The 18648-nt window shown below is 43.8% G+C and overlaps 1 protein-coding gene across 4 annotated transcripts in view; it reads left to right on the plus strand.

The window, feature by feature from the left end:
* Positions 1-1051: 1051 nt before the first annotated feature.
* The window catches only part of SORT1 (sortilin 1), a 63636-nt gene continuing 46039 nt past the window's right edge, over positions 1052-18648 (plus strand). For all 4 annotated transcript variants that reach the window (XM_037152378.2, XM_037152380.2, XM_037152379.2 and 1 more), the window contains exon 1: positions 1052-1419. In XM_037152378.2, coding sequence (XP_037008273.1) covers positions 1111-1419 — 309 coding nt within the window. In that variant the 5' untranslated portion in view covers positions 1052-1110. The remainder of the gene's footprint in view (positions 1420-18648) is intronic.

Genomic DNA, 18648 nt, shown 5'->3' on the forward strand with positions numbered 1-18648 from the left:
TTTGCATACTTTGCTTCTTTGTATTTGCTGCCTTTTGGACTAAACAACTAGCATTCTGAAGGGGCAGAATCAATTAAGGTTAAGATCCGGAACTGGTTTTTACCTGGGCTGCATGTTCTAGAAGTTATGGGTGAAGTTTCTGCGGTACAGGGAACAGCGTAGGGTTTTGTTTTACGTTTTTGTGGGCGGGGTGCTAATTTAGGAGACATACACTGAAAAACCAACCTTATGCAAATGAACACTGCGGGGTTCAGGCACTTTGGCAGAGATAATACGCATCTGAAATGATCGTCTGAAGTAGGCATTGGGCAATCGTCTGGGTCCACTTTGACCTGCCCCTATTGTCTAAACTACTTTCTACCTCCAGGAAAACCAATAAACAATCCCACCTTTCGCCTAACTCCTTGCAGAAGAGGAAGGTGAGTGAGGCCGTACGTGGTGGAGGAACTTGAAGCTCGCATGACTCATGAACGCCCAGATTCTATCTTCTCCGTAGGCTTTAGCCCACACAATTCGCATTCACCTTCTTGGCAGCAAGGCGTCTGTTTCAGTAGACAATGGACGCCCCAGTGCGCGGGGCTTAAAACCTGAAGCACCGGTTCATGACCAAGCCCCATTTTCCAGATGAGCTAGCTCAGGGATTCCCTGGGGAGATTTTCCTGGAGCTGCCACAACCCAAAGAATTTTGGGGGTGTCTCCGGGGGAGAGGAGGCGACTAACCCAGCCCAACTCGAAGGTGCCCGAGGGAGCCGCGAGGGGTCCAGCACCACTGAGTTGCGAGCTTCGCGGGTAGCGGTGACGGTCCTACCAACTCTGGAAGTCCGGCCCCAGAGACGCGAGCGAGGCGGGGATGACCTCAGCGGTCTTTACCACGTTCCAGCCAATCAGTCCCGCATCTTGGCAACCGAATACAGGACCCCCGAAGCCAGAAGCGACGCGAGCCAATGAGGAGCGCGCCGGGGAAGAAGGACAAGCAGCTGGCCTATGGGGCGGAGAGGCCCGGCTGCGCGTGTCCAAGGAGCGCCGTTCGGGCTGGGGGTGTGGCGCGGCGCCGGCGGGGGTGGGCGGGCGCCGGGCGGCAGGTGTCGGCGGCGTCGGCATTCGGTGGCGATGGAGCGTCCCAGAGCAGCTGTGTACTGTGTCTCGCGCTGGCCCCACGGCCTCGGCCTCCTCCTCCTCTTCGTTCTCCTGCTGCTGCCGCGGGCCGCGCTCTGCCAGGACTGGCTGGACGCACCGCCGCCGCCCGCTGCGCCGCTGTCGCGCTGGGCCGGCCCCATCGGGGTGAGCTGGGGGCTGCGCGCAGCCGCGCCCGGGGGCCCTTTTCTCCGCGGCCGTTGGCGCCGTAGCGCGCCTGGCGAGGACGAAGACTGCGGCCGGATACCGGACTTTGTCGCAAGGCTGGTCAACAACACGCACCAGGTGAGCGGGCGCCAGGCCTGAGCGACACCGGGAATGGGAGGTGCCGCCCCACCCGCGCCTGGTGTTTCTGCGGAGGGGACCCAAGCCACTCGCCGCTCGCACCCCCGGGCCGCCGCCCGCAAGCTGCGGCGGACGGGCGGGTGGGGTCCCGCCCGGGAGGGGCCCCGGGACGCCGAGGCTCGCGCGGCTGTGTTTCGTCACAGGAGAGGCTGGTTGAGCCTTTCACGGCATTCTTTTTTTTCGAGTTGTCAAAATCTCCTGAGTGTCGTTTTCCGTCCGTATAAATAATCAGGACCCAGTAGTGCTGTGCCTCCCCGGGATGGTGGAGGAATAGTGACCTCCGAAGTGCTTGCAGAAGTTGGGTTGCGCAGAAGCCAAGGTGTGTCCTCTGGGTCAGTACTTTCAAGGAGGGCAGGGGGTGTTCAGAAATCTGACAGCAATTGTTAGGTTACTGAGTTTGTTTGCATAGGTAAAAGAACAAGCCTGGAGAGGGGATGACAGTATATATGTCATCTCTCTTTAAAACAGTGTATGTGTCTCTCGCTTCAATTTGACCTTTTGTGGTGGCATTGGACTCTGACCAGGAAGTTTATGCCTTGTAACAAGGTTTCCAGCCCTAAGAAAAACGCTGCAGACTTCTGCGTTGAGCTAGGTCCTGGTGAAAAACTTTTGCAATTGAGGCAGTTCTCTACCCAGAGAGACAAGCAGCTCAACCCTTGTGCCCCACTGGATTGACGAAGCCAATTGTTAGAATGTCCTGGCTGCTTGTTCCGCTGCAACTTGGGCATCTTCCTCATTTTTTTCCCTAGAAATAACAAGTTAATTGTTGCTACCCACATTTGCATAAGGTATTTTCTATTTGATGTATTTTCTCTGTCATATCCCTTTCTCTTGCATAGAGGCGCACATGAGGTCAGAGATGAGTGGTTAACTGTATTTGTCTTTGTACAGCCACATTCATATCCGCTGAATCTCAGTTTCCCCTTGAACCTTCTCCCTTTGCCTGGACTACTCTTGTTACCTCTGCAAAGTTCTCAGACCGGGGACCTAGGGCGTTTCAGTGAAAGTGGAAGCAGTCAAGGATAAGTCAGATTAATGCAATCCAAGCAGCAGCTGCAGAAAGGTGGCCAAGCTAGTGCTGACAGGTGGGGCAGGTTGGGTGCATATGGGATAGAATGAATACTGGGAAGTCTACCTGTTTGATGAGGGGGGACAAATCATGTAGAGCTCCACCTTGCAGTGGAGTTGCAAAAGCCTTTTACAACACAGATGTGTACTTTATGATGGGACCACTTCCTTCCTTGAGCCAGCTGGACACAGCATTCTTATCCCATATGTGAGATTCTTCTCTTCCTGGTCTACAGGATCTGCTGCTATTTTTGGATTCATTCCTTTACTCCAAGTCCTCTCTGGTTAGTCTGAATTGCTGTTATTGGTAATACCATGATTTCTCTAGCAAAAGGTTGATAAAACTGGCTTGGGGGGTTCTTAGGCCAAATCAAGAGCAGATCCGAAACCTTATTCTTTGAACTCTGTCATATAAAGAAACTTCCTGTTTCTTTCATTTTATTTCACTACTCTATCCAGTGATTTTCTTCAGCTTTTTTTTTTTAAATCTCCTTCCAGTGACCTAATTTTAAATTGCTACTTTTGCATTCGTTAATCAATCACAGTCTCTCATTCAGTATCCCATCCTTATTGGAATGTGTGTGGGGGCAACTTTCCTCGAAAGCCCCCCCGTGTGCCACGGATGAGAGTAAGCATGACTGAAAAAGTAACTTTTCACCTATTTCTAACACGCCTGGGGGCCTTACCCACAGATACCCCTGATCCCTCCGGGATGAAGCGTTGATTTCTGTCTCTCTTAGGCGTGCGTCCGTGGCAATGGCTCGTAGCCTCTGGATGGAAGGAGGTCCCGAATCTGTTCAGGTCCCTGTTATGGTGCCAGATGTGGGGGCGACTTTCCTCACAAGTCCCCCTGTGTGCCACGGATGAGAGTAAACATGACTGAGACATGATCTGCTTAGGAAGGAGAGGTGGCCAGTTTCCCAGAGGAAAAAGGCCTTGAGCAGTGGCCAGTTTCTCAGGGGGAAAAAGGCGTTGAGCCCCTTCCTCCGAGTGCTTTTATTGGGTTGTAATACACAGGAATACAGGCGGCAAGAATCAAACAGTAGATAACATTTCAAAGAAATCTGAGGGCTTAGTCTGAGTCAGTCTGTCAGGAAGAGAGTTGTAGGGTTTCCTGCTTGAACCCTTAACATATGAATGAAAGCACTCTTAGCAGAGCAGATTTCACAGGTTTATCAGGAAGTCTTTGTGATGCCAGATTTCTCCCTAGAACACAGTCTAGCAAGGCAAGGAACCACACCCCTCCCCATCAGGTATTCAGGCTTAAGGGGATTAGAGCCAGGCAGCTTCTCCCAGAGGACGTGGGGACTCGGGCTATCTCAAAGCAGGGGGGGAGTGGTGAGAGTCCATTGCTCTTTGTTGCAGGCCCCCGAGTCCTTCCATGAAGGCCTCCTAAGTGATCATATCTGGCCTAGGTTGCCCCTCTTCTGAGGGATCTCACCTCCCTCTGACCATCTCTCTGACCATCCGACCATGCTTTGGGGGCAGGGAGGAAACTGAGGCAGGATTTGCTACCAGAGACAAGCTTTGTCTCCTGCGGTGCTCATCCTTAGCCACAGGAGGTAGAGTTACAATTCCCGAAACCAGACAGAAGGATCCACAACAAACATGCATATGTGGTAAAAGCGGAGCCGCTATGAATAATCTCCACCTTGCAGTGGGCAAGCGAAGCGGTTCCTAGAGTTGCACCTCCTTCACCAGGAGTTGTCATGTCGTAGTCTGTTCCGCTTTTCAATTCCGTACTTGTAACAGTCATAATAATCACCCTGAACTGTACTGGAGAGATGTAGTATTTTAAGGCCCTTTATAAACAGAATAAAGTAAAAATATCAGCATGTCAGAACCACTTTTTATTAGAGATGTTGAATAGTTTCATACTGCTGGGAAAGTGTCAAGAGTTGTTTTTCAAGATGACAGAATTCACTTCCCAAGAAAAATGAGAAGTTCTTGGTTCTCTTCTTACTTGTTATAACTTGTTGTTCATGTCAAGCCCCATTAATTCAATGGATGTGACTACCCTCCAGAGGGTCAAGACACATTAGATGCTGGGGTGGCAAGACCCAAAGAAAAGATACTTGGGCTAGAGAATGAAAAGCCTCAGAAGGTTTTAGCAAGTCTCTTGGACCTGTTTCTGTGGCTTTTTTGGCTTGTTCAAATATATTGGTGTTTAATTAAGCTTTTTAAGAAGGCAGAAATAGAACTAAAGTGTGCTGATGCTTTTTTATTCTTCTGGTTTTAGGAGACCTGTGCCCTAGTGATCTATATAACTCAGGCTTCTTCACTCATGAAATCCAACAAGTGTGCGTGTGTATTTATAAAAGCTCTTGTCTTACACTTGATAAATAACTTGCCTTTTGCCTTTAACCCCAAACTGTTGTCATGCCACACTTTTAGCTGATTTTTTCCTTTAAGTGTTTGGAGTGTTCATGCCATATAAACCTTTGTACATGAGAGAAATTGAGCGAGCATGGAAGAGTTGATTAATATTGGTTGCTAAGTTGGATTGCTTCAAAACATTATTCCTGTAAGCACTCCTTTGAGGTTAGGCATGAAACTCTTGTCTTCAAGAAACAGATGAAATGCCTTGTCTGGAGTTACACTGGTGGCTGACATGATTTCCTTACCTCTCATTCCTCCGTTCAGAGCATTTGACCATGTCCTTGTGACTTTTAAAACTTATGATTAATAAAGCCAGGAACTGTTGCTTATTTTCTGTCCCCTCTCTGCTCCTGTCACTACTTCTTTACACATTATTTCCCAACTTGTACTCCAACATCAAAGCATCTGGCTTCTTAAATAAACAGGCCCCATAGAGCGCTGTGTGGAATGGGTATCAGTCCAAGAAGAATGTGTTTGTGTTTGCTGGGGCTGGCAGGGCAGAGGGAGGCTTCAGGGAGCTGCTGCTCTGGCTGTTGTGTGTCTGTGTCACACCTGGGAATCCTAAGGTCAGTGCTCGTAACTCCCTGGAACTTTCTAACTGCTTCACTCATTCCAGTGTTCAGCCTTTCTTCCTGTCACCTTCCTTAGTGCTCCCACCCTTAGCCTCACCCTCTAGTTCATCTTCTCTTGAGTCCTGTTTCATTCATTTGTTTTGGGGTTAGCAAGTAGGAGGAATTCTGTAGGATCTCTTTCTTGGTCCTGGTTGATTCTACTCCTTGGCAGTAGAGTGCCCAGACCTTTGACCAGAAGGGGTAGTGAAATGCATTGGGGATTTCAGCTGGAAATATCAGCAGATTTGATGAAGGATATTTATCTGGGCCAAGGTTGGTCTTCATCTGGGGTTTGGTTGGGGTAAAAGGAGAGAGCTAGCCAAATGGGACAAATGGCTCAAAGGGAAAGCAGTGTAACAATTAGGTGACTTCTCTGCTGACTCAAATATTTGGTTCTGTGCATAGTGGTTTTTAATTAGAAAACTGACTCTCCTGCCTGTGGAAATAATTGGAAGAAGACTTATTCTTCTGGCCACTCACTAATGCCTTTTTTCTTTTTGTAAGGATAATAATAATGCTAGGCTCTCCATCCTGCTGTTTTGATCTGATCTTGCAAGTCAGGTTCACAGAGGTTATTTACAGTTCCTTCTCTGCTCTGCCGATTTCCAGTCAGCTCTTGCCAACAAGCTTTGGATTCTCAGTGGGTGGCTGCCGACACTGTGCTCCCCAACTTTGCCCTAGGTGTCCTGTTCCCCTTGGGTGATCCTCACACAGAGGGCAGTGCTTAACACTGAGCTGTCGTGGTCAGAGCAGGAGGGTAATTTTTCCTCTTCTCCTTCCCCTCCTACCCACCCTACCCTGCAAGTTCTGTCTTTACAGAAAGTGGACTGAGTTCGGTGGCTGGAGAGATGACACTCAGCTGGTTTATATGATTAGAAGCTAATATTAAGGCAGACTAGAATGATCAACTTTGGCATGTATTTAAAAATACAGCTTTTCTCACAAAGGGCTGTGTGGCAGTGCTTCCAAAAATATTATGACATAGATACTGTATTTGTAAATTTCTAGGAATTTTCAGTTCCTTTTTTGTTCCTTTGTAACTAGTGTTTCTATTGCATATTTCACTTTTTTTTTTTAAGTTGGTAAAAACTTGTTCTTCCTGCTGCTCCTGGCCTCACAGATCTGTATGTAGGTGGTAGTTTTGAGGACTAATGGGGCTTAGGGAACAAGCTGCTCAGTCTCAAGTCAGTTCTAGGCAGATTTCTTATTGTCGTCATAACGGTGACCACGATCAAAGTGGCACTAGTGCTATGTGGCTTTGAGCTAGCTGGGTTGAATGATGCTTCGTGACAGACCCTTCAAACCTGTGGAGGTTGTTGGGTGAATGCTGGTTTTGTTTGGTTTGATTTAAGGCTATTTTCCCCTCTCTACCTTCAACTCCAGCCTCAGGAAACCATAGTAAAAACAAAACCTTCAATTCAGAGCCTGTGGTGTTTTGCTGAGAAAGTTTTCTGTGAATGTAATTTATTTTCTGTTTTGCATTTCAATATCTGGCCCTCAGTTCCTCATCAACAACATGGGAAGTTTTAGACTAGATTTAAAATGTCTAAAATAATTCTGTGATTCATAAGGAGGCCAGAGGTTGCGATCACAAGTGTTTATTGGTTGATTCCAAATTTAGAAGCAAATTGGGGCTGTTCTGCTTGCCAGCTGAACTTGACCATAGCCTGAATTTCACATCTGGGGGTAATTTGTTACCACCTCCAGAGCTTGCTTCAGTGAAATACCAGTGTTCTTAAAGATAGCAAGAGTATTTTTTAATATATGTATCATTATGAAGGCATTTGACTTTTTGGTTTTTTGGGTAATACTTTGTTGTTTCTTGTCAGCTGAAAAATCTAATGCCAATCAAAGCTACTAGTTTGGATAGCCCAAAACAAAGCAAAACAAAACACAACAAACCAGTAGATATATAGCAGTAAATTTGTTTTTTTCCTCCTTTTCTACAAGCATTCTGTCAAAATGGGGCACTTTTTTTTGTGTGTGTGGTCCTGACTGCTTGTGTATTTGAAAGTAGATGGTCAGCTTACCATTGGTATGCTCAGCCCTGTGCTAGTCAGAACGTACATGTGATTCACTGGCTTGATTTATTTTCATCGGAAGAAAATATATATTCTTTTCCTTTTAGGGCTTATGAGCACCATTTCTGTTACATTTGTTTTTGTTAAGAGCTTTGTTCTTCCTGTATGTTCTGAAAAACTAAGTGCTAATATTGTACTTGAGCCAAGTCTGGTTCAACAGTAAGATGACCTTGAAGGACCACGAAGAATTGAACAGGGAAGGAAAATTTTAATTAACCTTAGTACTTTCCTGACAAGATAGCTCACATCAGATGTTTGTCTGGTACCCGCTGTTTGTCAGAAGGACTTGCCTCCTAGACACATGGCACACAGAACTCCAAGGAGACTGTCTCAGAGACCAGGTGGGGTCCCAGCTCTGCCGCTTCACAGCTTTGTGGCCGTGAGTCTTCATTGTTTTTGTTTTTTAAACTAGAGAAGCAGTTTTAGGATTATTTGGAGAGGCAAATGAGAAGCTTTAACAAAATGTTTTTGTTAAATGTAAAGTATTTTCACTCATTTAACGTAGATATCATTTGCCCTGGGCAGGTGGCTCAGTTGGTTAGAGTGTGTCCCGCTCTAACCCAAAGGTTGCTGGTTCGATCCCCAGTCAGGACCCGTACAGGAGGCAACCAATTGATATTTTTTTTTTCTCTCTCTCTCAAATCAGTAAACATCCTTGGGTGAGGATTAAAATAAATAAATACATAAATAAATAAAGTAGGTATCATTAACTGAAGCAGCTACTGAACTATGCACAGTAAACTAACTACAGTGGAGTCCAGGTCTGCACAGTTCAAGATAAGGCATCGCACTGATGCCGCCTGAAGGATTCAGGTGTTCAGGGACTGCTTGCTGAGAGTTTGGAAGAATTCGTGAAGAAGGCATGACCACTACAGTGTGGCTGTCTGGGAGGGCCACGGGCGAAGGGAGGACCGAGGGGTGGAGGTGGTTCTCAGGGAGATGGGTAAAGGCAGACAGGGAGGGAAACACAAGACATGCTCAGGCAAGGTCAGTGGCAACTTTCTGTTGGGAAGAGGTGGCTGATGAGTATGACTAAGGCTTCAGGAAAACATACAGAGTTAAAAAAAAAGATAGCCTGTTTTGGGGGGATGGAAAGAAAAGTGGGTATAGGTGGGCAGTTTGGTATTAGGATATCCTGGGGAAGATGTTTTAACAGATAGTGCCAGACATGAGGCTAGAGCTGAAGAAACCAAAGGTGGAGATGGGAAGCCAAAAAGAGTTATCTTTCTAGAATTGACCATCGCTGTAGTCCTGGAGGAGTGTGTCCAACAGGGCAGCAGGAGAGAGGCAGGGTAGGCCATCTTTTACACTTAAAGTGCCAAGGGTTCCCAGGAACACTCCTGGGCTCCTGGATTTTATTGAAGGAGCGATAAGACAGTGAAGCCCATCAACAGACTTTCTTTTCTGCACATCTGTGAATAAGGATAAGTTTGAACTCTTGCCGACAATGTGTGCAATAGTTTGAATCATGGATTGATAGGCTGATTAGCTGCTTACTGATAATCCTAAGTGACTTGCTTATGTGCCAAGAGCTGGGGGTAGAGCACAGGTCCCACTGTGGCACTCCTCTGCTGGGAAGTGTGCCATAGATGTGTTTTAACTCAAGTGTGTTCGCTTTAGGGAGAAGGCAGAATCACAGACCCCCTGTATAACTCACATACTTATGAATTCTCTGCTCCTTAAAGGTCATGGTACCTGCCGCAGAGTCAAGTAGCATTTCTGAGCCTCTAGTCCCCATCACGTGAAATGGTGCATTATCATGAAATGTTGAAGAGAAATGTTTCAAAAACCCTGAAGTACCACATACCTTTAATTAATGTCATTTCTTAATAAGCCTATCGATCTGTTACTGCGTCCACAGGACCCAATTGTCAGCCAAATCATCCTGGTAAATACCAACTCCAGAGGAACATGTGCATAAAAGGGCACAGATGAGACATGAATGTATTTGGTTTTATCACTTGGCAGGGTTGGGTGACAGGCTTGGGCGGGGGTGGCAGGAATGAGAGTGAGTCAAGATTGGCAGAAATGTAAGAAGCGTATGTGTTCTTTTTTAAATCTTCATGATTACATTAAAATTTTAGCTTGTTAATACAACGATAGTTCTTGGAGGCAGTGGTTAGGAGGGAACGTGGTCTCAGATCGGGGCTGCATTCACACGTCCGTGGTGACAACAGACAGATCAATCTCAGTGAACCTTAGTTTTTCATCAATAAAATGGGTATACTAACACCTGTCTCCTGGGGTCAGTGTGAAGATTAAATGAGACAGTGCGGATGTCATGCATATTCATCTGTTGTAGAGGGTATCATACAATGGTTATCCCCATAAAGCTTCCAATGCATTACCAATTAGATGATCAAAAATTTGTGTATGTGCTTGAAGTTTTTTATTAGTTATAATATTCCTAGAGAATAGTTATGTCCATAGTTATGGACATAGAATAGTCCATAACCATGGACATAGTTATGTCCATAGAACAGTCCATAGTTATGGACATTGATAGGAACCAAATATGGATTAAGAACTATATACTACTCATGTCTTTGGATTCAGGGTTAAGAAAAGGGGGTACAGTAAAGGGGAGAGATAATCTACCCAAAGTGTCTTTCTTGAAGCTTTGGGAGATGGAGAAAATACTAATCCCACATCATCAGGTACCTGGTCCTCTGGTTATGACTGTTTCAAGTATGTAAAGTTATTTTACCTGTAGTTTTAAAGAACTTAACAATGATAAAAAGAGGACTACTTATAATGTAATAACTATTTCTCTTCTTCATTAAGCTTTAGTTTATTGGAGTTCGTGACTGTGGCTTTGCACTGACAGCTCTGAAATAGCACCTTGCTGATTGCACCCTTGCTCATTAACTGAGCACACAGCTAACTTTGCCCTCATTGACCTCTGTGAAGTTGTAAGAAATATTAATGAGATGTGATAGGTGCATCTCAAGAACTGTGCTTGGTAGTAGCATAGAGCACCAGAATGTTAACCTAATTATTTTTATTGTGTGCTTAGCTCTTTATTGTTTTAACACTTCCTGGCCTGTGTTAATCCTCTGTTCCAGGTAAAGTGACCTTGTCAGCAATCCCTTTTGTTCACCAGGTGCTGGGTTGCTTTTCCATTTTGTACTGAGGATGTTCCTGCTGCCCCTCTAGCTGGTTTGTTTGCTTTCCTCTTCTCTCCTACAACATTTAACTACGCCATGTAATCCAGCATTTACTATGGTATTCTATCTTGTATTCACTTTCATTTATTAAATGTTTATTCCGCACATTATAAACTCCTTAAAGGTACAGGCCATGCTTGTTTTAGGAGTCCTTCCCTGCTCTTGACTCTCACAATGCTGGAGAAAGGGTACCCAGCCTGGAGTCAGACAGACCTGAGTTTGAATCTTTGCTCTGCTACTTACCAGCTGTATGACTTGGGGCGAATTCCTCAACCTCTCAGAGCCTGCCTGTTCATCTCTAAAGTAGTGGTGATGCCTTACACGTCATAAGTGCCCAGGAAAGGTTCAGTATTATTATTACTTGTCTTTGATTCAACATTTGGTTACTGAGCACCTACCACATGGTGGGCATTGTACTGGCTTCTGGTCCTGGTAACTGATGTGGAACACAGCAGACAAGATCCCTGGAGAGAAAATAGACATTACACAAATATGTAATTATCAATATGATAGGTACCAAGAAGAAAAAAGTAACTACAGGAGAGTAATTGAAGGAGGTTTTTAAAGTCTGGGACATTAGGAAGGACTTGCTGAGAAATTATTTAAACTGCTACTTGAAGATGAATAGAATTTTTGCCTGTAGGAGTGTCCCAGGCAGAGAGAACAGCAAGTTCAATGGCCTGGGGCTAGAGAGCAATGGGTGTGTGCCCAGAGATCTGGAGGAAGCCAGCCTGGTGGGGAGGGAGTGAGGGGTTAGTCCCCAGCCAGGGGGTGAGCACTGAGCCTTTTTGGTTCAGTCAGCTGGTGACTGGAGCACACCCTTTCATCACTTCCTTTTCTCTGAAATGGAACTAAGATGTATAGATTAAATGCTAACAGTTTTGCAGTTTAGCTCATTTATTGGCCATGATTTGAAATGAATGAATTATCCTGTGAAAGTGAATGTTTAAAAAACTAAACCTACCCTTTTAAGTGCCAAAGGTTTTGTTGTTTTAATAGAAATTTTTCTAAAATACTTCTCTGCCTTTTTAGTCTACCATATGACCCTGATCATCGAGATTACATTATGAGATACCACCTCTCACACTAATGGCACTAATGCCCTCAAGGGCTTTTGAGATCTGTAAGGCTACTTTCTCCCATTTCCAGCAGCCCAGGTTTATAAGCCTAGTGCCACTGTCTTCTTGGTGAAGTTTATTTGTTGTTGTTGTTGTTGCAAAAATGATATGGCCCCTTTGCAATATCCTGTTCCTTTTGTTGCTACCTCTGTCTCTAGATACGATGTCCCCAGATTTGATTAGCTTCTTCTATAAGCTAAGAAAGCAGATTACTAAATTTATGCATTTGTAACAACCTTAGCAAACTGATTTAGAGTGATGGTCGGCAAGTTTCTCTTAGAGGTCAAGTGCGTGATTCTTACTGCGTGGATGGTGGCATCAGAGGTCTCCTTCCCTGTCCCTCAGTGGGTGTGCAGGTTGTTGAGGTCTCTCAGATGCTGGAGGTTGCTGCTGCCTTCTGCTTTTAACACTAGCATATTGTCCAGCAGGGAGATGGGGTTTGTTTGTTTGCTTGCTTGCTTTTTTTTCTTTTAATGAAAAGAGCAGTGGAAAAGCAAACTGAGAGGTTAAGTTGATGATGAGTCATAGAATTTTAAAGCTTATAGTGACTAGAAATGTCATTCCAGCCTCCCCTTGCCTTGGTTGTGAGGTCAGGTTGAGCTGCTCAAGTTCACAAGGCCTTAGGCACAGCTGAAAAAAATTCAGGTTGACTATTAGCCCAGCTCTCGCCTCTGTATCATCCTGCCTTGCAGACAAGTCTGAATAGTTGAATAGGTTTGAAAACTTGTATAAGATTATGTTTAGCCTTTTCATTTCTAAGAATAGTCTTCCTGAGAACTGGAACATTTGTGATCTTATTTTTGGCTCCTGTTTGTATGGCCCTAGCAGTACCATACTTCACAGAAGGGCATTCTGGTAAGACTTTCTTCTGCCTGCAAGAGCATCACCCAGGCCCTCTTCCAGGCCTCTTTTGCACATCACAGTATCCTGTCTCCCCTCGTGTTCCCTGTTGGGGTTGGGGAGCCTAAATCTTACATTCCCATTCTTTGTGGGATCACCAGTGCCCTGCCTTTGGATGTTATTTCATTTGATTCGTGTTATTCCAGTAATTCAGTTTTACTACTGGGGAAATGGATTCCCAAGAGAGAGAATGATTTGTCCCTACTTCCCCAACCAATTAGTTATTGCACAGGCTTTAATTAACTAACTGGTTAGTTATTGCTAGTTATAACTAACTAGCTTTATTTTCACTGGGACAGGCTGTCTTGTGTAGATTAAATGTCTAGCATGTTTAACCTTAGTTTTTAGACTTCTGTAAGAAGCATGTTTAAAGCTCCATGAGCATAGAACATGTATGGTCACTGCTGTTTCCCCAGCACCCTAAGTAGGGTCCGGCACATGGTAGGCACCCCTGCCCCATTTATTTGTTGAAAGCAGGAGTGTGTGTGAAGGATGCTGTCACTGAATTCACTCCCTTGTTTACTCGCCGGAGAGCTTGTTCCTGATGGCAAGATGGTTGGGTCGTCTATATGTGCTTTTATTTTTTTACTGAGTTTTTTTGTGTGACATTGGGGTGAACAAAGTCATACAGGTTTCAAGTATGCCACTCAACAAAACATCATCTACAAACTGCACTGTGTGCCCATCACCCCAGATCCCTTTCTGTCCCCATTTATCCCCCTTGGCCCTCTTCTCCCTCCCTCCCTCCCCCTTTCCTCTGTCAGTCACCTTACTGTTGTCTGTGTCTATGTGGTTTATATATTATGTTTGCTTAATCCCTTCAGCTCTTTTCTTTTTAAATCTGCTTTTATTGTATTTTTCCATCACCACTTATCCCCCTTACACCCCAGCCCCCGCAGTCACCACACTGTTGTCCATGCCCAGGAGCCCTCACCTTTTTTCACTCAGCCCCCCAAACCCCTATCCTTCTGACAGCTGTCAGTCTGTTCTGTGTATCTATGCTTCTGTTTCTATTTTGTTTGTTAAATTATTTTGTTCATTAGATTCCACATATAAGCAAGATCATATGGTATTTGTCTTTCTACGACTGGCTTATTTCACTTAGCACAATATTCTCCAAGTCCATCCATGCTCATAAAAAGTAAGTCTAACTCATAAAAGGTAAGAGTTCCTTCTTTTTTTTTTACAGTCAAGTAGTTTTCCATTGTGTTGCTGTACCATGCTTTTTTATCCACTCATCCACTGATGGGCACTTGCACTGTTTCCATATCTTGGCTATTGTAAATAACTCCTATTGCAGGGAACATAGGAGTACGTATATTCTTGCAGATTAGTGTTTTGAGTTTTTTAGGGTACATTCCCAGAATCACTGGATCATAAGGCAGTTCCTTTTTTAATTTTCTGAGGAAACTCCATACTATTTGCCACAGTGGCTGTACCAGTCTGCATTCCCAGTAACAGTGCATGAGGGATCCCTTTTCTCCACAATATCTCCATTTGTTGTTTATTGATTTGTTGATAATAGCCACTCCAACAGGAGAGGCGTGGGGTGATATCTCACTGTGGTTTTAATTTGCATTTCTCCAATGATTAGTAATGCTGAGCATCTTTTCTTATGGCTATTGGCCATCTGTATGTCGTTTTTGGAGAAGTGCCTGCTTAGTTCCTTTGCCCATTTTTTTAATTGGATTTTTTTGTAGACGTTCTTTATATATTTTGGATATTAACCCCTTGTCAGATGTTTTCTTGGCAGTATGTTCTCCCATTCAGTGGGTTCCCTTTTAATATTGTTGATGGTTTCTTTTGCTGTACTACATGTGCCTTTTAAATTGGGGTCTGCTGCGTGAAACTGACCCAGCTCGGGTGTGCCCCCAGCAGTTCTTCCAGTATTTTACTTTCGATCAGGAGTGTAACTAAAGATAGGTGAAGTTTCTCATTACTGAGTTTTTTTCCAAGCTACAGTGACTCTTGGGACCAACTTCAAGTTCTCCAAGCTATAGTAACAGTAATTTAATTAGGCCTCTGGTTTAATTGGATATGAAGACAGTTATTTCTGTGAAGAATGTTGGGTTTTAGGGACTAGCCACATGACCACAGAAATGGCCATATTTTAGTTCGTGGTCCCTAAAATGGTGTGGCCCTTAGGCTTTAAAATGAGAGGCAGAAAATGCGTGGATGAGTCTTGTAGTCAATAGCTGTCAAGGTGGACATATTTCAGAGGAGGCACTATAACTGTCCCCCTATATTCTAACGTAATGAGTCCCAGAAAACCAGTTTGGTTATAAATGCCAGTCAGTGACTCCCTGCTGCCCAGGGCTCCCCTGCTGGCGGCACTAAATGGCCACCATTGGGGTCACTAGAAGTCACTGTTCAACAGGTGATGAAGAGAAGACTCCGAATGTGGCTCTAGAAAGGTCAGTGTATCCGTGAATAAGGATGTTAGGATGACCCCCGTGTTGTGTGGCTGAGGGGGGCGGGGTTCTCTGCCCCAGCCTGTAACTCTCAGCCAGAGTAACAGAAGAGCAAATCAATATGGTCTATGAATACTTCTTATAGCACCCTTCCATATATCCTTTTTTTTCCAAAGTAAAAATAAATTATATAGTTTTATTTTTAAAAAATGATTCCTGCTAATTGCAAGTGGGGTGGGAAATAATTCAGTCAACCCAGAAAAACTATAATATAGAAAAAAGCATCACCATAAATCCTGCCACTTAGAGCTGCTGTTAATATTTTGAAGACCATCCTTCCAGATATCTTTTTCAGCATAAATACACACAGGAGTTTACATGTTATTCTGAACCTACCTTTTACTCAACAGGTTATGAATATCTTTCAATGTCAGTCAATACCTAAAAGATTTTAAGTAGCATCTGGTAATGTTTTATTGCATAACATAATTTATTTAACAAAGTTGCAATTCTTCATCTAGAACGCACAGATATAGTAATATCTCATGGGGTCCTTCTGTGGATTATCTGACGATGTGTATAAGATGTTTAGAAGAGTAGATGGCCTGTGGACATGTTCAGTAGTTGTTAGCTGCAGTGAACATCAGGTGTATAATATCTTTTGCAAAGGTGTGTGATTATCCCCTTGGGATACATTCCTGAGTGGCACTGCTGGGTCAGCATTTTCAGCTCTGATTCACATCACCAAATAGCTCGCCAGAGAAATCGTCGCAGTTTATATGTCCTCACCCATAGTGCGCACAGGTTGCCACCCCTCAATGGACAGATACGTTTGGTCACACTTTCCCAAAAGGTGGGAAATATCATTGCATTATTTTTCTTTGATTTTTTTTTGATTGTGAGATCAAATAACTTTTCACACGTTATTGGCCATTTCTATGTCCTTTTGTGAATTGCTAGTTTGTGTTGCTCCCTATTTTCTCTTGAGGGCTTTGCTTTTTTCCTTGTTGATTTGAAAACTCTCTCTAACCCTTTGTTGTGTTGCAAATAATTTTTCCTAGTTTTTTTCCAACTTTCTCTGGTGTTTTGCCATTAAAATTTTTTTTATATAGTCAAAGTAATCCCTTTATTATATGTATTATGGGTTCTGGTTTTTGTATTCTTTTTTGAACTGGCCTTCTCTTTCTAAGATTAGAAAAATCTTCACTCATATTTCTAGGATTTTTTTTGATTTAACCTTTTATTTTTAAATCTTTGTTCAAAGTGGAATATATTTGGGAACCGGGGTGAGAAGGGAGTTAGGAATCAGCTTCTCCCCCACCCCCACTCCACCCCCACAAATGGCTAGTTTTTCCCAACTCTCTCACCACTAATTTGTAGTGCTAGCTTTATCATACACCAGCAATTTTCAGCTGGTGTGCTGTGGCACATCGGTGTGCCTTGAATGTTTAGGACATGCAGTCCCTGACTATTTAGTCAGGGGCACTGATCTCTTTTCCCTTAGATGGCCAATAAAAAACAACAACCATCAACACAGCAGCAACCATCTGGTGTAAATGAATGAAAATTACACCAAATGAATAAAAATTACACCAAAATTTTTTGAGTCAGATTAACAAAATAATTTAATATATTTTTTGGTGTGCTGCAGAATTTTAGAAATTAGTGTATGTGTGCTATGAGATGAAAAAGGTTAAGAATCACCATCATACACTAAAAGAAACCTTACCCAGTCTTGGGCTTCATTTTTGTTCCATTGTTCTGGCTTGTCTATTCCTGTGCCACTAACTGTGCTAGGGGACTAATCAGTCTGCTCCCAGATGTGGAAGGTTTTATGCTCATCTACTCCTGATAGATCAAGTGACATTTTATCTAGCTAGTCTTAAACTTCCTGGTTCCTGAGCTTCCTACCCTAGGATGTGATTAAGTACTTGAATTACCATGTGGCCCCTCTGGATACTGGCTTTTGGCTTGTTAATCACACAAACAGCATATTTACATCGTTTCCCTTAATTTTGAGCCACTTCTAGACCATATACTTGGCTGGCTGCTTAGCAATACAGAGTGGCCAAATCACGTTCTTTTTGTGCTAAATATTCTACCTCTGATGAGTACTACGTTAGAGCAACACAGCTCTTGTTCCCCAGGAATAAAACATGCTCCAAACCCCACCTTCTCCATTTCAGTTGTCGTGTACGCAGACAGCTAACTCATAACATAATTTTGTATTAACAGTGCTTGAGGTAGACATCCACTCTGCCTTCTGTTGGCTGGACTCAACTCCTAAATGTTTTTATGTGTTCAGTATCTTAACATATTTTTATATGTTCTATATTTTAATATTGTAGAGTATTCATTGGTAGTATTGTGTTGGAGGTTTGGGGTTTTCTCTTCTTAAAGAGATTATTCTGCCTTTCAGTTTTGTACTTACAGGCTTTGTCCCCTGCTCATATTTCATCTTACTTTGCCTTGATTAGAACAACTGAACCATAACTTACTGGTTGATTATATTCAGCTCCAGGGGTGTCCAACCTTTTGACATCGCTGGGCCACACAGTACATACACAAACACTAATGAAAACTGATGAGCAAAAAAAGGTTTTAAGTAAATTTAAGATTTTGTGTTAGGCTGCATTCACGGCCATCCCAGGCCGCATGCAGCCCGTGGACCGCAGATTAGACACCCCTGGTACCATCTGAAACCGTGCCTGCGTAAGTGATCCTGTGGCCTCAGCTTTCTTTGGATATTCCAAGCAGAAGTACTTTTCTTCACACATACATTTCCTTTTCTCTGTTTTTATTTTCCTTTGATTCTCACCTTAACTTTGTTTACCCGATTTGAAATTCTTATTTAACAAGTACTTAATAGCATCTACTGTATACTCTTTAGTAGTTGGCAATATTAACATATTTTGTGTTACCCTTTGAGATTTTTCCAAATCCTTGCCTGTCTTCATGTTTGTTCTCCCTGAACAACTGCCTCCCACCTTCGTCTTGCTGCTTGTGTATGCTCCCATCTCAGTGTGCAGACCTTTACTTCTTCATACTTCTGTGTCTGAATGTCTCTTCCGTTATTCTGCTCCTGGCCAGTGCCTCTGATCACTGGGAGGGATTCACAGCATCTCTGCCAATTTTGACTGTGTGGATGGAGTTGCTGGGAACTAGAGTTGATGGTGGCTGTATCCTAGGTGTCCACCCCAGGTCACCTGCTTCGTCTCTTCAACTGAGGGAGGTACCTGGGCTCCGCCAGGGTCCCCCCCACCTGGCTCTGGGCCTGGGAGAGTCTCTCTGGACAGTGATGAGGGCAGGTGTAGGCCCTTGTTTGTTTCTTGTCTCTCAGGAATTACTGTCCTTGGTTGCCTAAAGTCCCAACATCTTGAAAGCTATAGTTTTATATACTTTGTGGGGCTTTTTTCAGTTGTTTCAGTGGGAAG

This window comes from Artibeus jamaicensis, unplaced genomic scaffold (genome assembly GCF_021234435.1).
Source record: "Artibeus jamaicensis isolate MK-2021 breed Jamaican fruit bat unplaced genomic scaffold, CSHL_Jam_final scaffold_1689, whole genome shotgun sequence".
NCBI classification, from domain to species: domain Eukaryota; kingdom Metazoa; phylum Chordata; class Mammalia; order Chiroptera; family Phyllostomidae; genus Artibeus; species Artibeus jamaicensis.